This window comes from Epinephelus moara, chromosome 4 (genome assembly GCF_006386435.1).
Source record: "Epinephelus moara isolate mb chromosome 4, YSFRI_EMoa_1.0, whole genome shotgun sequence".
Taxonomy (NCBI): domain Eukaryota; kingdom Metazoa; phylum Chordata; class Actinopteri; order Perciformes; family Serranidae; genus Epinephelus; species Epinephelus moara.
In genome coordinates, this window is record NC_065509.1 from 40,405,746 (window position 1) to 40,423,782 (window position 18,037).

The 18,037-nt window shown below is 39.4% G+C and overlaps 2 protein-coding genes and 1 long non-coding RNA gene across 3 annotated transcripts in view; 1 reads left to right on the top strand and 2 right to left on the bottom strand.

Moving 5' to 3' along the window:
• pde6a (phosphodiesterase 6A, cGMP-specific, rod, alpha) overlaps positions 1-6,872 on the bottom strand; it is an 87,600-nt gene extending 80,728 nt beyond the window's left edge. The window contains exons 1-2 of the mRNA XM_050042813.1: positions 6,738-6,872; positions 1,129-1,198 (exon numbers count right to left, since the gene is read on the bottom strand). The gene's annotated coding sequence lies outside the window, so the exon portion shown is untranslated. The remainder of the gene's footprint in view (positions 1-1,128; positions 1,199-6,737) is intronic.
• slc26a2 (solute carrier family 26 member 2) lies at positions 3,429-17,946 on the top strand. The gene is made up of 5 exons (XM_050042819.1): positions 3,429-3,518; positions 5,909-6,525; positions 6,751-7,041; positions 8,337-8,785; positions 11,324-17,946. The coding sequence occupies exons 2-5, from the start codon at positions 5,923-5,925 to the stop codon at positions 12,153-12,155; spliced, it is 2,175 nt and encodes a 724-aa protein (XP_049898776.1). The 5' UTR covers positions 3,429-3,518; positions 5,909-5,922; the 3' UTR covers positions 12,156-17,946.
• LOC126389259 (uncharacterized) overlaps positions 8,644-18,037 on the bottom strand; it is a 52,261-nt gene continuing 42,867 nt past the window's right edge. The window contains exon 3 of the long non-coding RNA XR_007569825.1: positions 8,644-8,777. This is a non-coding gene — a long non-coding RNA (uncharacterized LOC126389259). The remainder of the gene's footprint in view (positions 8,778-18,037) is intronic.

An 18,037-nucleotide genomic window follows, 5' to 3' on the forward strand; every position in this document is an offset into this window, starting at 1 on the left:
AAACTCACAACAACAGCCTTGTTCATCTTTTCACTGTTCCAATAATCACCTGCTCTGGTTTGGCTGAAATAAACTCTTAATAGACCTATTTCACAGAGGACATTTTGACTTGTCACAGGAGCAACACAGGTGTACATAATGACATAAATGATGGCTGAGTTCCATTTAGCTGCTTTGATTTCAGGGTCCTGGTGTCGTGCATGCTGGCTCACTGTCACTGTCTCAGTGGGATACTTGAATAGAACAGAGTCATTGTTAGTGTTATCAGTAACACCTGTGACTGTCCGACTGACAAGTCAAAATGTCTGCTGTGAAAGAAAGCTTATTCTCCCAGTTAGATGTGAAAATATGTTTGCTCTAGTCCAGTCGAAGGCAACCTGCGGCTCTAGAGCCACATGCGGCTCTTTAGTCCCTCTCCAGCGGCTCCCTTCGGCTTTGACAAAAACAGTTTAATTTGGTAGCCTATACACCAAACATTTCAGCAACTAATATATGCATCACCCGTTTTCAGAGTGGCGTCTTTTCCTCTACATTTTGCCAAATCTCATGGGCGGTGGCGACGGTAATCTTGATTCTCCCTATCTTGTCTAGCTCTGGATTTCAAATCCAAAAAAAGAAAAGCTTGGGAAACAGAATTTAATTGTGTGTGACGACATTTGTTTGCTTTTACTGCCAAATTTGCAAAGTTTAAATTCCACATAATCATAAGTAGCCCACTGCAGTGCCGCCTGGTGGTAAAACATGGATGCTCAGTGACCTATTTGTAATGTTGACAGGCTAATTTAGATTTTATAGGCTCATTATAAGGCTTGATATGTTTTGTGGTTACAGATAGATTTTAAAAAATTATTCCAGGTCAAAAATGGCTCCTCTGATAGTGAAGGTGGCCGACCCCTGCTTTAGTCACGTGGGTCTAGACTGAAAAATACCAACCTTATCGCTACGGTCAAATTATTCCTGGCAATCAGTTTGACCTGTCAGTACTGTAGACAGGTGTAAACAAGTGAGTTCTTATCTAATGCTTCTTGTTACTGTTTACTGTCCCCTCCATGTTCAAGGTATTTCACATAGAAGGTTATCAGTAAAGTTATCTGTCCTACAGATGTAATAAAATGTAAACAGTCCTACCTGTTAAAGTCCTTGTGTTGTCTCCCGCAGAGTGTAATCCCTCTGTCCTACTAACCAAATCTGCAGGTGTCTGAGAAAAGAAAGGAGATTACCAGGATGGTTTTAAATGGTCATGTGTGGCCATAAGCCTGCATCCAATTACAACACTGGGATTACAATACCTTCCCATGTTTAATGTCACAACATGGGAATCGTTCGGTCTCACTACAGGACACCCTCAGCACTAATGGTGCTCCTGTGCAATGTCATGAAAATTAAACTTTGTACTTGACTTATTCAGCTCATTACAAACACTTGTTAGCATGTTTTCTGGCAGATTGTTTTATAAGTACCAGATAAAGTATGTCATAGTGTTACACTCATGTGTCTCTCCTGCTTCTTATACTGTATCATGTATCATGTGGTGATGAACTGCAAACATCAGTCACCCTCACACCCTCTCTGAGCAATCTGACACCGAGAATAACAAACAGCGAGAACAGAAGTCGTCTCGTTGGTGCTGCCAAAATAAACTCTTTAGATTTGTGCAGCTGGTTTCACTTGTACGGTGTCTATCAATGAGGGTCTCTTCAGAGAGCTGCAGCGCAAAAAGAGCGCTCACTAATCCTGGATAACACATCAGCAACATCATCATGGGTTACATGAGTAACTGGCTTGTAAGACATGAAAAGACGGGTGGGAGGACAACTTCCTGTATGTATGTATGTCCGTAAGTATGAATCGACAATTTCAGATATTTCTACATTGTCTGGTTTTTCAAGTGTTCAAGTATCTACAGGTATCAGACACTCACATTTAATGCTTTTTACATTTTCCAGATAATTTTAAACCAGATTTTTGGGGGAAAATCATAGTTTTTATTCAAGCACTGCAGGTGAAGTTAAGTAGTATACATGTGGTCCCAGGATTTATGTAGATGTAAGCATATTGGAGTGAGTTAGGTTAATCTACATTTTGCCAACAGGTAAGTGAAAATATAATGTAAAAACACAGAATTAGGTTCAGTGTTACGTTAAAGGATTTGTAACATCAGAAATTTGGACTTTCACACAGAACACGGTCTAATAGTTATAAAAATTAAAGTAGAATATTTTAAGACTATTTGAGGACCTGCAGACACCCTGGTGTTTTATTGGTGTATAACAATTTAGGGTTTTAGGTTTTGATACAGTCAGTGGTGGAAATGGAAAGTTTTTAGATCTGGCATACTGATCAGGGACTTACAGGAACTTTTAAGAACATTTGTGATGTGACTGTGTATCTTTTTTGTGTGTTTTTAAATTAAATAAAGACAAATAACATACACAACAAATAGCAACACATGGCACAGTACGCATATACACATCTGGGGTCATGTAGGCATGACTGAGCCGCCCTCTGGCCACCAGCATGTTAACTGATTCCCCCAAACAAGTACTATAGCATATACACATAAACAATACATACACAAACCCACACACATCTCCACAAATGGCAGACACATGCTAACACACACACACACACACAAACTCACAAGCACACACATAAAAGTGCATTAAATAAGAGTATGTACAGAGGTGGGTGAGTGAGCAAAAGCAAATACCAGCATAAAGTTTAGAAAAATAAAATTATAATATAACCATATAGCCTCAATTTGCCTCCTGGGAGTAGTTGTTTTTTTCTTACTGTTCCAGGACATTACAATATAAAGAGTCCCTTATTTGCACACACTGTACATGTGTATAGAAAATACAGTGAGAATTTAAAAAGTTTAAACACTACAGAAGCCAAAAACAGCTTATGAAGATGCCTCCACTATTAAAAAGCAATAAAAAAGAGAAAGATAAAAACAAAGATTGTATATTGATCAAAGTTTCAAGACTAAGCAGCAACACAAAGCTGATAGAAATGTACCAAAAAAAAGTTTGTATTTACAAGTTTTACCGCATTACAAATTAATCAGTGAAGTGTTAGTTTTTGCAAAACAGAGTCAATTGAAAATGTTTTTAAAGTAATAATAATGTCAATGTTGACTATAGTGATGGAGGTAGGGTGTTACAAAAAGATGGCCCCCTGTGTTTCAATGAATATTGATTATAGGAAGAGCTCTCTACTACAATAACCACACAGAGAAACTCCCTTTATCATAAAGTATTTTCCTTTATCTATATATATATATATATTATTATTATTATTTTTTAATTAGTGATGTCTTATTTAGCCACAAAGTGATGCATCTGCCGTCATAGAACATCTTGGTCTCAGCAGGTCATGTGACGTGTACTACACGCTCCGTGTGACCTCATCACGCACGGTGCTCCAGTGTAAAATGAATTTGAGGGGGATTCACTCTCGGCTCTCTGGACACAACCTAAAATTAACTTGGTAAACCGCGACTGGCTCGAGCTCAGGTCAGTAACTTTACACATTAACAGCAATGTTTATTGTTTCCCGTGGCAGAGCAGAGTGTGACGTTTATCAACTTCCGCTGGCTCAAGTTTTTAACTCGTGTCCACGTTGACAACTTGTTTACAAAGGAGCTCATTCATATCTCTGCTTCAGCAGCGCTGCTGGACTGATTTACACTGAGTCACACTGTGCTGGACAGGTTAGGGAGTAACTACAGAGTGTATTCAGCAGGAGTTTATATCTGAAATGTGAGATATAACGAGCTGTAGTGTGTGTTACCGTTTAGTAACGTCGGACATTTTTATCCCTAATATACAGTTAGATCGCTACCGTTAACCTTAGAAACAGGCAGCATTTTAAACAGCCTGTATTCAGCTCCACTAATCTCATTAACACCACTACATACTACTTCTATTAGGACCAAAACCAGCTAACGTCACTGTAATCCGATTACCTTTGTAATTTTGAGAATGCTTTTAAGTCTGCGGTCAAACAGTGTTGATGGCATTAAAATGAGACTCAGTGTGTGTGTGTAAATGTCTTTTATGAGCTGTGGGGATTTAAATCAGCACGTTTTGGAAATCTGCCAGGTATAGAAAGTGATCAGAAGTTTAGTTTTGGACTTTTATTTAACCAACTTTCTCCAGCCTGTCAGTCACTTTCAGTTTTCAGTTGAGTCTTAACACGGAGGTGGGACTTTTTCCACAAATAAATAAATAAATAAAATTTAAATACAGTCATTTTAATGTTGTTTCAACAGCAGCAAACGACTCCTGTTCTAAAACTGACTTAACAGTCTAAACTATATTTCTGATCCTCTAAAATGACCTAATGCAGCTCACTAGATGTATTTGCTCATGAAATGGGGAACAAAATACCACAAAGGTGAGCTTAACCCTTTGAAACCTGCATCATCATCAGTTTTCTTGTGCTGCGTTCAAGCATTTAAACCTCTGAATCCTGAACAAATTGGTTTGACCTAAAAAATTATCTTAAAGAATATATAATAATAATAAAATTAAATGTTGAGTTATTTAATTTTTAAAATTATGTCACAGAAAAGAAATATACATAGCCTATTAGTTCATTTTATTTTTTAGCTTTTTTTCCCCAGGTAATTTTCTTTTCTTGTGTTTTCTCTTACTTTTATTAATTAATTAATTTATGTATTTATTTTTGATTTTAGTTTTCTTGTTTGTTTGTTATTTTTTTACTTTTCTTTTTGCATTATTTTGGGGTAATTTCTTAGTTACAAGAGTTACTTTGAATCCTGAATAAACTGGTTTGACTTCTTTAGAAAACATGGGGTGGGGGGGATGAGCGGCATGGCAAGAAATGTCACGCAAATTGCAAGATATGTGTAAAAAGTGACGAGAACATGACCTAAAAAAATTATCTTAAAAAAGTAATTAAATAAATAAAATACAACGTAATATTAAAGTTATCTAATTTATAACTTTGTATTAAAGTTTAACTATATTTTAAAATGATTTAATTTTTAAAATTATGTTACAGAAAATAAGTATTCAAATTGTTTTACTTAATTTCTAAATTTTGTTACAGAAAATAAATATGTATAGCACTTAATTTAATTTTTAGAATTTTTTTCATGAGTTAATTTTTTATTTTATTTATTATTTTTGCTTATTTTCAGCAATTTTCTTGTTTATTTTTTTTAACTTTTCTTTTGGCTTATTTTCGAGTAATTTCTTAGTTAATAGATTTACTTCTTGTAACTTTTAAAATATCTTGCTAATTTTCAGGCCATTTCTTGAGTTGCTCATTGAAATCAAGCCCGTTCACTCAGGTTTCAAAGGGTTAAACAATATCAATTTACTGTGCAAAGAAAGCTTGAAACCTGTTGACATAATGACAATTTTGCTGAAGGCTGTAAAGAGGGAGTAACATTACAGGGGTTGTTTTGTGATTTTTCTGAGCTTCCTGCTTACTTTGTCTTCAGTTTGGTAGATCTCGGTGTTAGCAGTGAGGGTTATTTCTCTGTTTTGGAGTCACTAAAAGTGTAAGCTGAATTGTATGAGTAAAGGGAAGTGTCATGTCTATATCTTGATGGAACATCAAGAGCAGGAACTGTATGTCACCCTCAGTAAAATGTCAGACATACACAGTCAGGCCCACACCCACTGACCTGACATTTAATAGCACTTGTTCTCACCCTTTACCTCACTCCACACTGCCTCTGACGTGTCATACATGTTTGTTTTTGTGGTGAAGTGCAAATATTAAAATATGAGTAGGAGCAGATGAGTTTGTGTATAAATAAATATTTGTTTTGTTGAACTTCTTCATTTCTTACATCTTGTAATCAGCTGTTACTTGAAATAAAGTTTGTATAACTGACTAAACTGAACTCTTTTTCTTCAAATCCCCACAGAGAAGGGCTCGATCATGACTCATGGCGATGACTGCTGTACAACAGCAGAAGATGGAGCTGAGAGCGACCAGCTGCAGCCTCTTCTTCTGGAAAGGGTGGAGAAAGAAAAGTCTAAAAGCTGGCAAACTGTTGTGTCACATCGTTTAAAGAAACACTGCGTGTGCACACCAAAGAAAGCTAAATCCAAAATACTGGGCTTTGTGCCGATTCTGAAATGGCTGCCACACTACCAGCTCAGGGAATGGCTGCTGGGTGATGTCATGTCAGGACTGATTGTTGGAGTCCTATTGGTCCCTCAGTCTATAGCCTACTCCTTATTAGCCAGTCAGGACCCCATATATGGTCTCTATACTTCTTTCTTCTCCTCCATCATCTACGCCCTCTTAGGCACTTCCAGACACATCTCAGTGGGGATCTTTGGGGTGCTCTGCCTGCTTGTGGGTCAGGTTGTGGACAGGGAGTTAGCTTTGGCAGGATACCTCACAGAAAGCAGCAGCAGCAGTAACAGTAGCGCCCTCCTGCTGGCCGGCCAGGGGAATGGCACTGTGGAATGTGACAGAAGCTGCTATGCAATCACAGTGGGAGCAACAGTTACCTTTACTGCTGGAGTTTACCAGGTAAGTGAGCAGGGGTGATTTATACCCTTGGACAGACAGGAATGATCATATACTAATGTAAACAAATGCTTCTTCTTCTTCATGGCTGATATCCATTAAAAGCACTGAAACATTTTAAAGACAAAAATATCTCAAGTGTCGTTTTGCAAATATTTCCTTGGATGTAAATTTCCTGTCTGTAGTTCAGAACCTGCCCGCTTACTCCTGCTTACCTCTTTCTCTCAGGTGCTCATGGGCCTTTTCCAGGTAGGCTTCGTCTCAGTCTACCTCTCAGACTCCCTTCTCAGTGGCTTCGCTACAGGAGCCTCCCTCACCATCCTCACGTCCCAGTTAAAATACCTCCTGGGCCTCAAGATCCCCAGGCCTCAGGGCTGGTTCACTCTGCTTAAAACCTGGTACGGCATTCTCACCAACCTGGGAAAAACCAACATTTGTGACCTGGTGACCAGTATAGTGTGTTTACTGATACTGGTACCTACCAAGGAGCTCAATGATCGCTTCAAAGCCAAGCTGAAGGTAATCTCGCTGACCAGGACTATAATCAAAGGTTCTTGTTTCATTTGTTCTTGGGTCACAGCTTGAGGTTGACCAATGCTGGGCTTTTAAAGGCTGATATAGTAACAATTAGGAATGCACAATACTATGGACACGTCATCAGTATCGGCCAATATGTTTTTCCTTATTTTGCACAATGAATGAATATTACATATATATTTAAAAGCATCGTAAATTATGTCTCAATCTGCTAGTAGGCTGTCACAATAAGAGTATACATGAATAACATGATAATAATTCCACTTCAGACGAGACTTGATGATCACTAAAATTAGGTAGGGAAAAAAATGGATATATCGATATCGGTACCAGTCAAATTACTTGGTAAATATTAGCATATCGGATATCGGCAAAAAATCCAATACCGTGCATCTCTAATAATAATGGTTTGGAGCATGAAAAAGCTGATTAATCGCCCAATATCCAACCTTTCACTTTTTTTTTTACACTGTCAGAAATTAGCACTCTTTGACTTTACGAGAAATTGGATATCTATCAACCTCTAGTACAGTGTCATGACCGGGGAAACATAATTTCATTTTTAGGCAGAACTAGTTAAGAGTGAAGGCACTTACCAACCTGGTCCAACTTTTTGTGCTTTTGAAATGTCTATTTTTGGCAACGTTAGCAGGGGCATGTTGGATATGGTCATGTGGTTGGGTTAATCCATTACTTTTGTCAAATGTTCAGTACATCCTTGAAGTTGCATATGTTTCGGTGAAGGTTAGATATGTCTGGGGTTAAATGTTTGATGTGGTTAAGGATGTGGTAAGAATCTGCCAATGACTGCGATGGGATCCATAAAAACACAGTAGTTCTACCTAGAAGTTAGTGGAAACAAACACTGTTATTCTGTCTACAGATCTTTTCACTGGAATTGCATTGCTAGACAACAGCTTGGGTCCATGTTTACTTCCTGTCAGATGATGTTATTTACATCCTCTCGAAAACATTCCTACAAGAAATACAAAGGGACTGATTTAAAATGTTTATGTTGTCAAGTTGAAAGGAATTGAGGCGAACAAATGATAGCTAGGCATAAAAAGTGCAGCGAAAAGTGATGCTAAGAAAATTAGGCTAAGTCTGAGCCCATACACAGGATAAACTCTTTTGACATATGTGTCTTCCCTTGCCTCCCTCTGACTAAACTCATTTGTTAGCCCACTAGTGGAAATACTGTTACAATAACAAAAATGGCTCTCAATTTTGAATCCACCCAGCAATTGTGTGTTGTCTCTTTTCTTTCCCTTACCCAGGCTCCAATCCCCTTCGAGCTCTTCGTGGTGGTTATTGCAACACTTGCTTCTCATTTTGGCCACTTCAATACCGACTACGGTTCGGACGTAGCTGGTGACATCCCCACGGGTTTCCTCCCTCCCAAGCTGCCGATGTGGAGTCTGATCCCCAACGTAGCTGTTGACGCCTTCTCCATCGCCATCGTGGGATTCGCCATCACTGTCTCACTGTCAGAGATGTTCGCCAAGAAGCACGGCTACACGGTGGATGCCAACCAGGAGATGTACGCCATTGGCTTCTGCAACATCTTGCCATCGTTCTTCCGCTGCTTCACCACCAGCGCTGCGCTGACTAAGACCCTCGTCAAGGAGTCCACAGGGTGTCAGACTCAGGTATCTGGGCTGGTGAGCGCCCTCGTCCTGCTGCTGGTACTGCTGGTCATCGCACCGCTCTTCTATTCCCTGCAAAAGTAAGCATAGAGAATTATGATGGAATGATGACTTGTACGCTCTTATCAACAGACTGATGAACTAAAATCAGCAACTTGATATTATCTGGGGCTGCCCACTAATATTCGACCAAAAGTTAGTCGACCAGAAAGGTCATTAGTCGGCAAAATTTCATTGGTCGCTTAGTCGCAGAAAAAAAACAAAAAACAAACGTGAAACTTTATTAGAAGCTGTGCCTTGTCAAAATAAATCCAAACCTATACAACTGGACCATGTGGGACTTTAATTTGAAAGGACAGACACAGGTAGTGTCCACGCTCAGCAGTTAGACAGGAGTCAGGTTAATTTCCAGGGCTGGTACCTGCGGTTATTCCACAGGCTAGTTAATAACATGTCGGGCAGGAAATCCAAAGTGTGGGATCATTTTGAGAAGGTGAAGGACGAACCCAAGGTGATATGTAAACTCATCTTCATTGGTCGACTACAAACATGACGTATCATCTGAAACATGGAAGTAGCTACATGCCCATTAGCTCACAGTGTCATTAACAGGCGGCTCGCTCAGTGTGTGACGTGCACTTGTAGATAAAATATAGGCCTATATTAATGAAGGTTCATTAGTACGGTTTTGTATTTCTCTGTAATGTAGCACAGTGTTAACAATGTTACTGATACTATTCCACCAAAATATATAATTTAATAATTAAATAAATATCGTAAGCATGCCGGTGACTAGCGACTGATGGCCCTAAATTACGACTATTGGTCAACTGAGAAAATTATTAGTTGGGGACAGTCCTAGTAATTCACATTTCTAACATTTTCTCTTGTAAATGTTTTAGTTAAAACCATATTAAGAAAGAAATAATAGGTATATAATCACAAGATAGGATTGATAGAGTCATGAGTGCAGGAGATGCACATTTAGTAAGTCGAGAGTAACTGAGAAAACCCTGATTGTCTTCTGACTCCAAGCTGTAACCCTTTCCTAAAAATAGTACCTACTTCTGCAAAAGCTGGTCTAGGCAGTTGTACCTGCTCGTCTCATTCCTGTAATTTCACTATTCAGCAGTCACTCTGCTTGTACTGGCCAGGGTAAGATTCCACACCAGAGACAGTATTTATCTCTAATCTGTAAAGTGCACGTTGCAGAGAATCATCATTACAAAGCACCGGCCACGTGCAGCTGAGACATCTGTGCATATTTTGGTGCTGAGGGAACACATGATGTTCGATTTTTGTCCCAGGTCAATACATTTTTCAAAAAAGGAAAAAAAAAAAAAACCTCACATTCCAGTGTTCCAGTTTGTTTAGGATGAAAGGGTTTCTTTCTAGTTTAATAGGAGTACTTAAACATTTGCTTGTGGTCCTTATCTTGTTTACCATGAAAAGAAGTTTCAAGGGTAGACAAATACCGATAGTTCAGGGTTAATGCTGACTCTGCTCGCTCTGTAGAAGCGGTGCTAGTTTAAATACCTTCAGGTAACAGAATTTCAGTGCAGATACAGACTTTTAAAAATGCTCCCACTGAGCGGCATAATATTACAAAATTATAATGTGGAATAAATAAGAGCAAGGAGCAGAAATATGACCAATGAAAAGAGTTCACTGCATGTAGAGAAGTAAACAGGACTCTTCACCCAATGGAAGGTGCTTTGAGCCTTGTTCAGTCTGTTGACTGTGATTGCAGCTGATGATTGGTATTGATTTGCTTCTGACATGTTACCTATGTACACACTCATACACAAACACACCCTGACACATTCGCTGCTTCATTGATCATATGGAATGTCTTCAATGAGGCCTGAACATGTTTGTCTTTGTTCCCCATCTCTTTTATTATCCCCCACTCTCCCTTTATCGATGTAGTTTTTCAGTCTCTTGAGCTGATTCTGTCTGGTACTCTGAATATCTCAACCATTTCCCCTCAGTGGTTGTGCCTGAGGCTACCAGACGTCAAAAGCTGTGTGTAAATTTTAGGTTTTAAGTTCCCTACGGCAAATGTGAAGTGAGGACTTGGATCTTCAGGTTTTTCAAACACCTTTATAGCTTTCATTCTTCAGAGCACTGACTAATGCTGCATGTCCACTGCATGGTACGGCTCAGTTCAGCTCGACTCATGTTTGGTACCAGTTCTTTTTCGCTACTTGGTTATCCACTGTAGAAATTACCCCTACAGTGTAGGTGGGATTTTCAGCTTATCCCCATCACAAGAAATTGCGGTGTCATCTTCAACGCGACACCAACTAAATTGTTTTACACGCAACTGCCTGTTTGTGCAGGAGGTCCTGTGTCAAATAACGATTCTAGTGATTATTCTCACCGACCAATCAGTGGTCTACAGTGTTTTAACTTCCCCTTCTAGTATTGGCTCAGCTTGATTGGAACCTCAACCAAGGTGTTAACAAAAAAGTACCAGGTACTATCCACAGTGTTTGCTAATGTAAAACCAAAAACAGTAAATTGTGTACCATGCAGTGGAAATGTAGCATTAGTGTTTTCCACTGAGTGAAGCTCCTAATCTTTGCTCTGTTTTCTTGCTTCCCTCTCTTGCCCAGATGTGTATTAGCAGTCATCATCCTGGTTAACCTTCGTGGAGCTTTACGTAAGTTCGGAGACATTCCAAGCATGTGGCATGTCAACCGTGTTGATACCTCCATCTGGCTGATCACCATGGCAACCTCTGCGCTGGTCAACACAGAGCTAGGTCTGCTCGTTGGGGTTTTGGTATCAGCCCTCTGCGTCCTGGGCCGAACGCAGCAGGCCAAGGTGCTGGAGCTTGGCCGGGCTCCAACCAGGGAGCATTATGAGGACCTGTCGTCTTACCGTGGCCTTCAGAGACATCCCGGAGTGGCTGTTTTTAAATACGAGGCTCCAATCTATTATGCCAACCAGAGCTTGTTCAAAAAATCTCTCTATAGGGGTGTAGGGCTCGACCCTCTGAAGGAGAAAACACGGCTTATGAAGCTCAAGAAGAAGAACAAACAGCAGGGAGAGGCTGCAGGACTCCCAAATATGAAGTCAGTGGATACAAGTAAAGAGGATAACATTGAAGCTGGTGCAACAACAACAACCTTGATGCTCGACAAGAAATCTTCCCATAGCTTACGCAGTGTAGTGATAGACTGCAGCGCCATCATGTTTTTAGATACAGCTGGAGTCAATGCTCTCAAAGAAGTCCGCAAAGATTATGAAGAACTTGGGATCAAGGTGGTCCTGGCCCAGTGTAATACCTCAGCACTGGACGCACTGGAAAGAGGGGGATACTACCCTGACAAAAAAGGATGTGATGAAGGACAGAACAAAATCATATTCTTCACCATCGCAGATGCCGTCCACTACGTCCAAAGCCTCTCGGTTCCGAACGGAGATTATGACAGCAGATGCTAAAAAGATTCATCCATTCAAATATCTGTTTACATATATGCAGTTGTACATTTCACATAATGCACAAGAGAAGTCTATTGTTACCTGTGAGCCTTGTAATGCTACAGTGATGGCTGAAGTGCAAGTATCCAACATTTTTTCTACTTAAACGCTGCAAAAAATTCTTTAATACTGTTTCAGCATGTTAAATGCTAAAAACCATTTCCAGGTCTTCCTCATAGAAATGGAACCAAAGTACAAAGTACTTAGAGTAAAAAGTGAAACTGTACAGGGGCAACATTTTCTCTTTTTTGCATACAGACACCCGAATGTGTTCATAAACAGTCCCCAACCAATCTTACATGCACAGGGTTACGTATACTTCTTTTCCGCCAAAAGGCAATGGGCTCCTTCCCTACTGCCAATAGACAAGTATGCCTTTATGTTTTTCTTTACTGGTGTGTCACGCTCGACACCAAACATGACACACAGGACGTGATGAACGCGTTGCAAAACGGTTAGTAAACAGTAGAAAGCAGCATATAGGCCAGTGAAATTATTTACTTCTTTATTAATATCTGTTACTTATTCAGTCTTTCCTCAAACTCGGTCCTGACTAATCTGAAACGATGTTCAAGCACTGCTTGGACAGAGACAGATGGAATTTGTGGTGGCGTGTCATTGCATACTGCTAGAATATGGGTGAAAATTAGCACGTCCACCCGGGTGCTATGTTTTCATTACTGCCTATCGGAGCTGGAGCCGATAAATACCCATGACTAGTACAGAGCCATACTACCAGACATATAACAGCCTACATTTAAACACCAAAAAAATCCTTAAATAGTAAATAACTTGAAATAAGCTACATGAAGAAGTGGTCTATTGAACAGATTGGCTGATCACAGGTTTAGTGGCAGAGGCAAAGGAGGAAAAGGATACAGTGCGCCAAGTGTCACCATAAATCAAGTGTATCTGGGGCGGCAGTAGCTCAGTCTATAGAGACTTGGGTTGGGAACCGGAGGGTCGCCTGTTCAAGTCCCCGTCCGGATCAAAATATGGAGTGTAGCTGGAGAGGTGCCAGTTCACCTCCTGGGCACTGCCGAGGTGCCCTTGAGCAAGGCACTGAACCCCCCCAACCACTCAGGGCACCTGACCAAGGCAGCCCTAACACTCTGATAGCAAGAGTGAAAAAACTAAATTACCCCTCAGGGGGATTTATAAAGTATATAAAATAAATAAATAAATTTAATAAATATCTCCAGTCTGTTCTACGAGGAGACCCACAGTGTGTTGAAGGTCATCCTGGAGAACATAATCCGCGATGCTGTCACCGAATTCTGCCAAGCACACCAAGAGGAAGACTGTTACTGTTGTTGATAAAGTGTAAGCTCTGAAGAGGCAGACAGGCATAAAAAGATGCGCCAGTTATTACTATCCCAAAAGTTTATATTTAAGTTGTCTTGGCAACATATCTTATAGGTCACACAACGATGGCCATTAAATATGCTATTAATGAATTTATTATTTTATTTGGCATATTTCCCACCAGACATTTTGGCCGGTGATATTTTCATCTGCCGGATCTACACGTGATACCAGCAGATAGCCAGCACATATGCTGGCTATCGTAAACCCTGCTGCAGAGTCATGTGTCCCAGGAATGGATTCAGATTGTAACCTTTCCCACTTTAGGGAGACTTTAGGGTTACATCCTAACTCAATTTGAATTTGTGACCCTTAAATTGAAAATTTACATTTAATGTAGAGGTGCAATAGGAGTTTCCCCCCCCTAAAATCTACGCAGTACATTTTTAATAATCAGGTGCCACAGTTTTTAATTCCACTGTGAGTGTCCCTGCAATTGAGTCATAGAGAGTTGCTGTAAACTTTTATTATATTTCTCAGCAAGAACCATAGTTAACTAAAATTATATATAATTTAATCATGAGCCCTTCCTCATAAATGCATCCTGAAATAAATTGTGGGACTTCTACCTGTGATTCTGTGGGGCAGAAATTTATGGTTGTAGGCTGGGTATGTGCAAAAAAAGAGAAAAGGTTTGTCATTAAGAAATGCTGTTTCTAAAGGGAGGACTGAAACGTAGATGAAGTATGAAATTCAGCAGTTTGTGGATTCACAAATAATCATTTTAAAGGTCTTCGGCTTAAATGGAAATTACATTAAACCTCACTTCCTATCCTTAAAATATTTATTTTGTAAGAAATGGCCCAACTGCCTGAACATGGATGTACTATAACTAATGGTAGTCCATCATGCAGTTTTCTCATAAACTGATGATAATCAAGGGAGGTGTATTTTGTTTTGGGTTTCTTTTGGAAGGACTTGGTCATGTTTACAAAGCCATAAAGCAGTAAATGAACACTGACGGTTAAATGAATGGGAGAGAAGGCTCGACTCGAGCAGACAAACATCATTAAAATTTCTTTGAACTCTGCATGTTGCAGCATTCATGCATTCAAACTGCAGTGCCTTAAGTGAGACCTATAACGTGCCTACATTGTACGCATGTGTATATACTCTGAATGTTTTTGTATCAGGTCCTTTGACATATGAATGCCAGTCACTTTTTACTGATGCAACTGGACAACTTAAGGATTTCTTTTTCTTCCTGAGAGCACAGTTTCTTTATGACTCACAATCTTGTTACCATATATATCTATTTTTTTTAAGTTTTCTCAGTTATTCATAACAACAAAGGTCATGTTTTAGAACTGGAGGATCTCATTTTGGAACAAACCTTCTCAGCTCTGGTGGCTTTTATACGCTGGCAGGCCTGTACTGAATATGTCACTTTGATGTAACACTTTACGTTTGTCTACAATCCATGTTTGCTGAGGGTGAAAACGTTACTGACCGCTACTGTAGCTTGGTAAATACTCTGTTGTCAGCTGTGTGCTGAATGGGGACAAAGTTTAAGTTTAAGAAAAAAAAAACAGTTGTGTGCAGTGAATGCCACGTGAGATTTACACCCAGACAGCCTCACTGAGTCAGTTTTGTTGAATTTAATGTTGAACTGTGCTGGTGAAACCTCAAAACAGCTCATTTCTTTGTGTGTAAGAGATTGGCTCATCAAACTGCGAGCCAGTTTACTATGAAATAAATTATTATAAATTGTTATAATTTAATTACTGAGGTCCATTTATTTCTTTGAGGTCATGCAGGAATGCTCAAGAGTGGCTACGTGATGATATGATTGTGCACTTAGTTAAGGGTGCCCTGTGGAGTTTTTGACCTCTGGCAGTGCTGTTAAGGTTTTGACTTGGTCCCAGATTTGTTTGTCATGTGCACATGTGCGTAGATGACTCAATATTCATTGGCTTCAAACCATTCTACTGATCTTCAGGCGGTGGTAATGTGCCAGTAAAAGGAAGGAGAAGAACAAGACTGCTAACTTGTGAACATGGTTGTGAACAATATAAAATGTTCCAAACACCGCCTTTGCAAGTGGTTTATGGGGAAGGAAGTTAATTCACATTTGTTATTAGGCTTTGATTCTATGCACAAACCCGACTGGCCCAGATCTGACTGGTTTGGGCAGTAATTTCTCAAAATTTTGTCAGGCTTAAATCTGATTGGGTACATGTAATTTCACTGTTACTGTAAGGATTAACAAAGGCTTAAGTTTCAGTGCGCTTGGCATCTCCTCCAACAAATCGCCCGGAGCCTCTGCTGCTGGTGCTCTGAATAACACTTTTGTGTCTCTTGCTTAGTCTTTTTGCCCATTTTAAACAACTTAGGAAGCCTCTTCATCAGTCTTATGTGTCAGGTAGTATTTGACATGTCCCATATCAGCAATCTTGTACTCCATCATGAGTGGTATATCAGCGGACGTGCTGAGGGTGACAGTCTTGGACAGTGGCGTCACCTTTGTAAAGAAGTTCAGGTAGTTGAGGGCAAAGATCAGCTGGACGGGTTCATTCATCTCAATAGTAACAGCCTCGTCCTTTTTGTCTACGTTACTGGTCTGGGACGGTTTGACGTTTCCTGTGTCCAGCTCCAAGTGCGCGCTTGTCCTCATAGTGGCTATTTACGAATGCATCCTAGGTCACAAATGTCTGTTACCTCACTGAAAAGGCTCAAGTTAACTTACCAGTAAGCCTGTTCTTTTTTTTAAAAAAAAAAAATTATGACAGTTGAAATTTGGCCGCAGGTCGGACTTGAGTCGGGCTTGGACAAAAACTGCGCAGGTTCATGTAGGTTCGGGCCAAATTTTTCGGGCCCAATCAAAGCTCTAATGTGTTTCACCTGAAGGATGCACACAATGCATCTTGTTAAGCAACACTGACTATAAACAAACTCCACAGGGCACCTTTAAACAACGTCCCAAAGATTACAGCCGAAAAGACTGGATGTTCTTGTTTTAAATAGCATTTGCCTTTGCTGGAGGGAGCATTAGGTTTTGGAAGGAGCAGTGTTGAAGGTCAGATCGGCAGCGCAGACCCAAAAATACATCAGGTATTCTTAAGCTTGTGGGAATTGTTCTACTCAAGGACTTGTTACAGGGGATTGAATCAGGTCAGCTGAGTCGAGGGCAGTCTAGATTTATTACACAGTTCACACTTAAACTTTTCATGAGAACAAATTTTATTATAATAGAATAAATATAATACAAATAAATAAGTGATTAATATGTGGACTTAATTCAGAGAGCAAAGACTGTATGTTTGAAAAAAGAAAACAAGAACGTGATTTTTCTTTCAGTTCAAATTGCTTTATATTCATGTCTTATGTGAAACACTTGAACTGCCTTGTTGTTGACAGACGCTACATAACTGCCACAGACAACTCTTTTTTAATTACTGTTTCAGCATGTTAACTAGGCTTCCTTAGAAATGGAGCCAAGGCAGTTAGTACCTGTAGTAAAATAAGAAACTTCACAATCATAACATCTGTAATTCACTGTGAGCATCATTTTCCCTTTTTCGTTCAAAGACACCGTCACCCACCCTTTTTTCACCAAAATTAACGCATATACTTGGGTGTTTTGAACGCGTGAAAACCCTCTAAAAATATACGATAGCCTCCTTTCCTATTGCCAGTAGACGAACACGTGTTTTTGTTTTGTTCTGTTCTTTATTTTCAACTGGTGTGTCGACAGGTGTGCCTTGCTGTTGACAGACGCTGTAGAAATTAACCTGCCTTGCCTTTCACACAGAAACACAAAGAGAGAGTGATATGTGTTGGTGATAAACTCAGTGAATATTTTTATGTTGTTTGTAGCTTTAGTTGATTCTGTAACAAAACTTGCCGCATTAGACTACACAGTGACATTATTTACAGTATATAGCACTTAGAAAAACAGTTACAAAGTTCACATTCATTATTTTGTTTATTTAGGTAGTAACATGTGACACTGCTATGTGAAATATGAATAAGACAGTTATTGCCTTTTGTAGCTAACATTAGTTTTGTTGTTGTTTTTGTTTTTAAACCAAAGATATACCTATGCACAAAAGCTGCTGACTTGGAGTTTTGGGGTTACAGTAGCTTTTATCCTGAATCTAAACTGAATTCTGAAGTAAAAGTCAATTGTATTTTACTTATTATTTGTTTTAAAATCAACGGAAATCTGTTTGCTGGTTGGAGCACCCGAGTTTGAGATATCCTGTAAATTAAATTATTACACTTTGTTATCTTTACATATATTAAAACATCTGCAAAATATATCAGTACAGAGTTTTTTGTTCTCTACTGTCCAAAGGTATTTCTTACATGTGCTGAACATGTGTTTTAATATGTGCTTCAATATACATCATAGTATTTTTAGTAAATAAAATATGGATGACGATAAAAAATTGTTTTGTGTATCCAGGTATTTGTGACTGAACAGTTGTGGTATAATTTGATTCTGTGGGTCAACGAAATCCAGCTACTGTTTGCTT

Coding starts and splice junctions, on each gene's coding strand:
- slc26a2 (XM_050042819.1), top strand. CDS start 5,923: ATGACTCATGGCGATGACTGCTGTACAACAGCAGAAGATGGAGCTGAG. Junction 6,526..6,750: donor TTACTGCTGGAGTTTACCAG/GTAAGTGAGCAG, acceptor TCTTTCTCTCAG/GTGCTCATGGGCCTTTTCCA. Junction 8,786..11,323: donor CTCTTCTATTCCCTGCAAAA/GTAAGCATAGAG, acceptor TCTCTTGCCCAG/ATGTGTATTAGCAGTCATCA.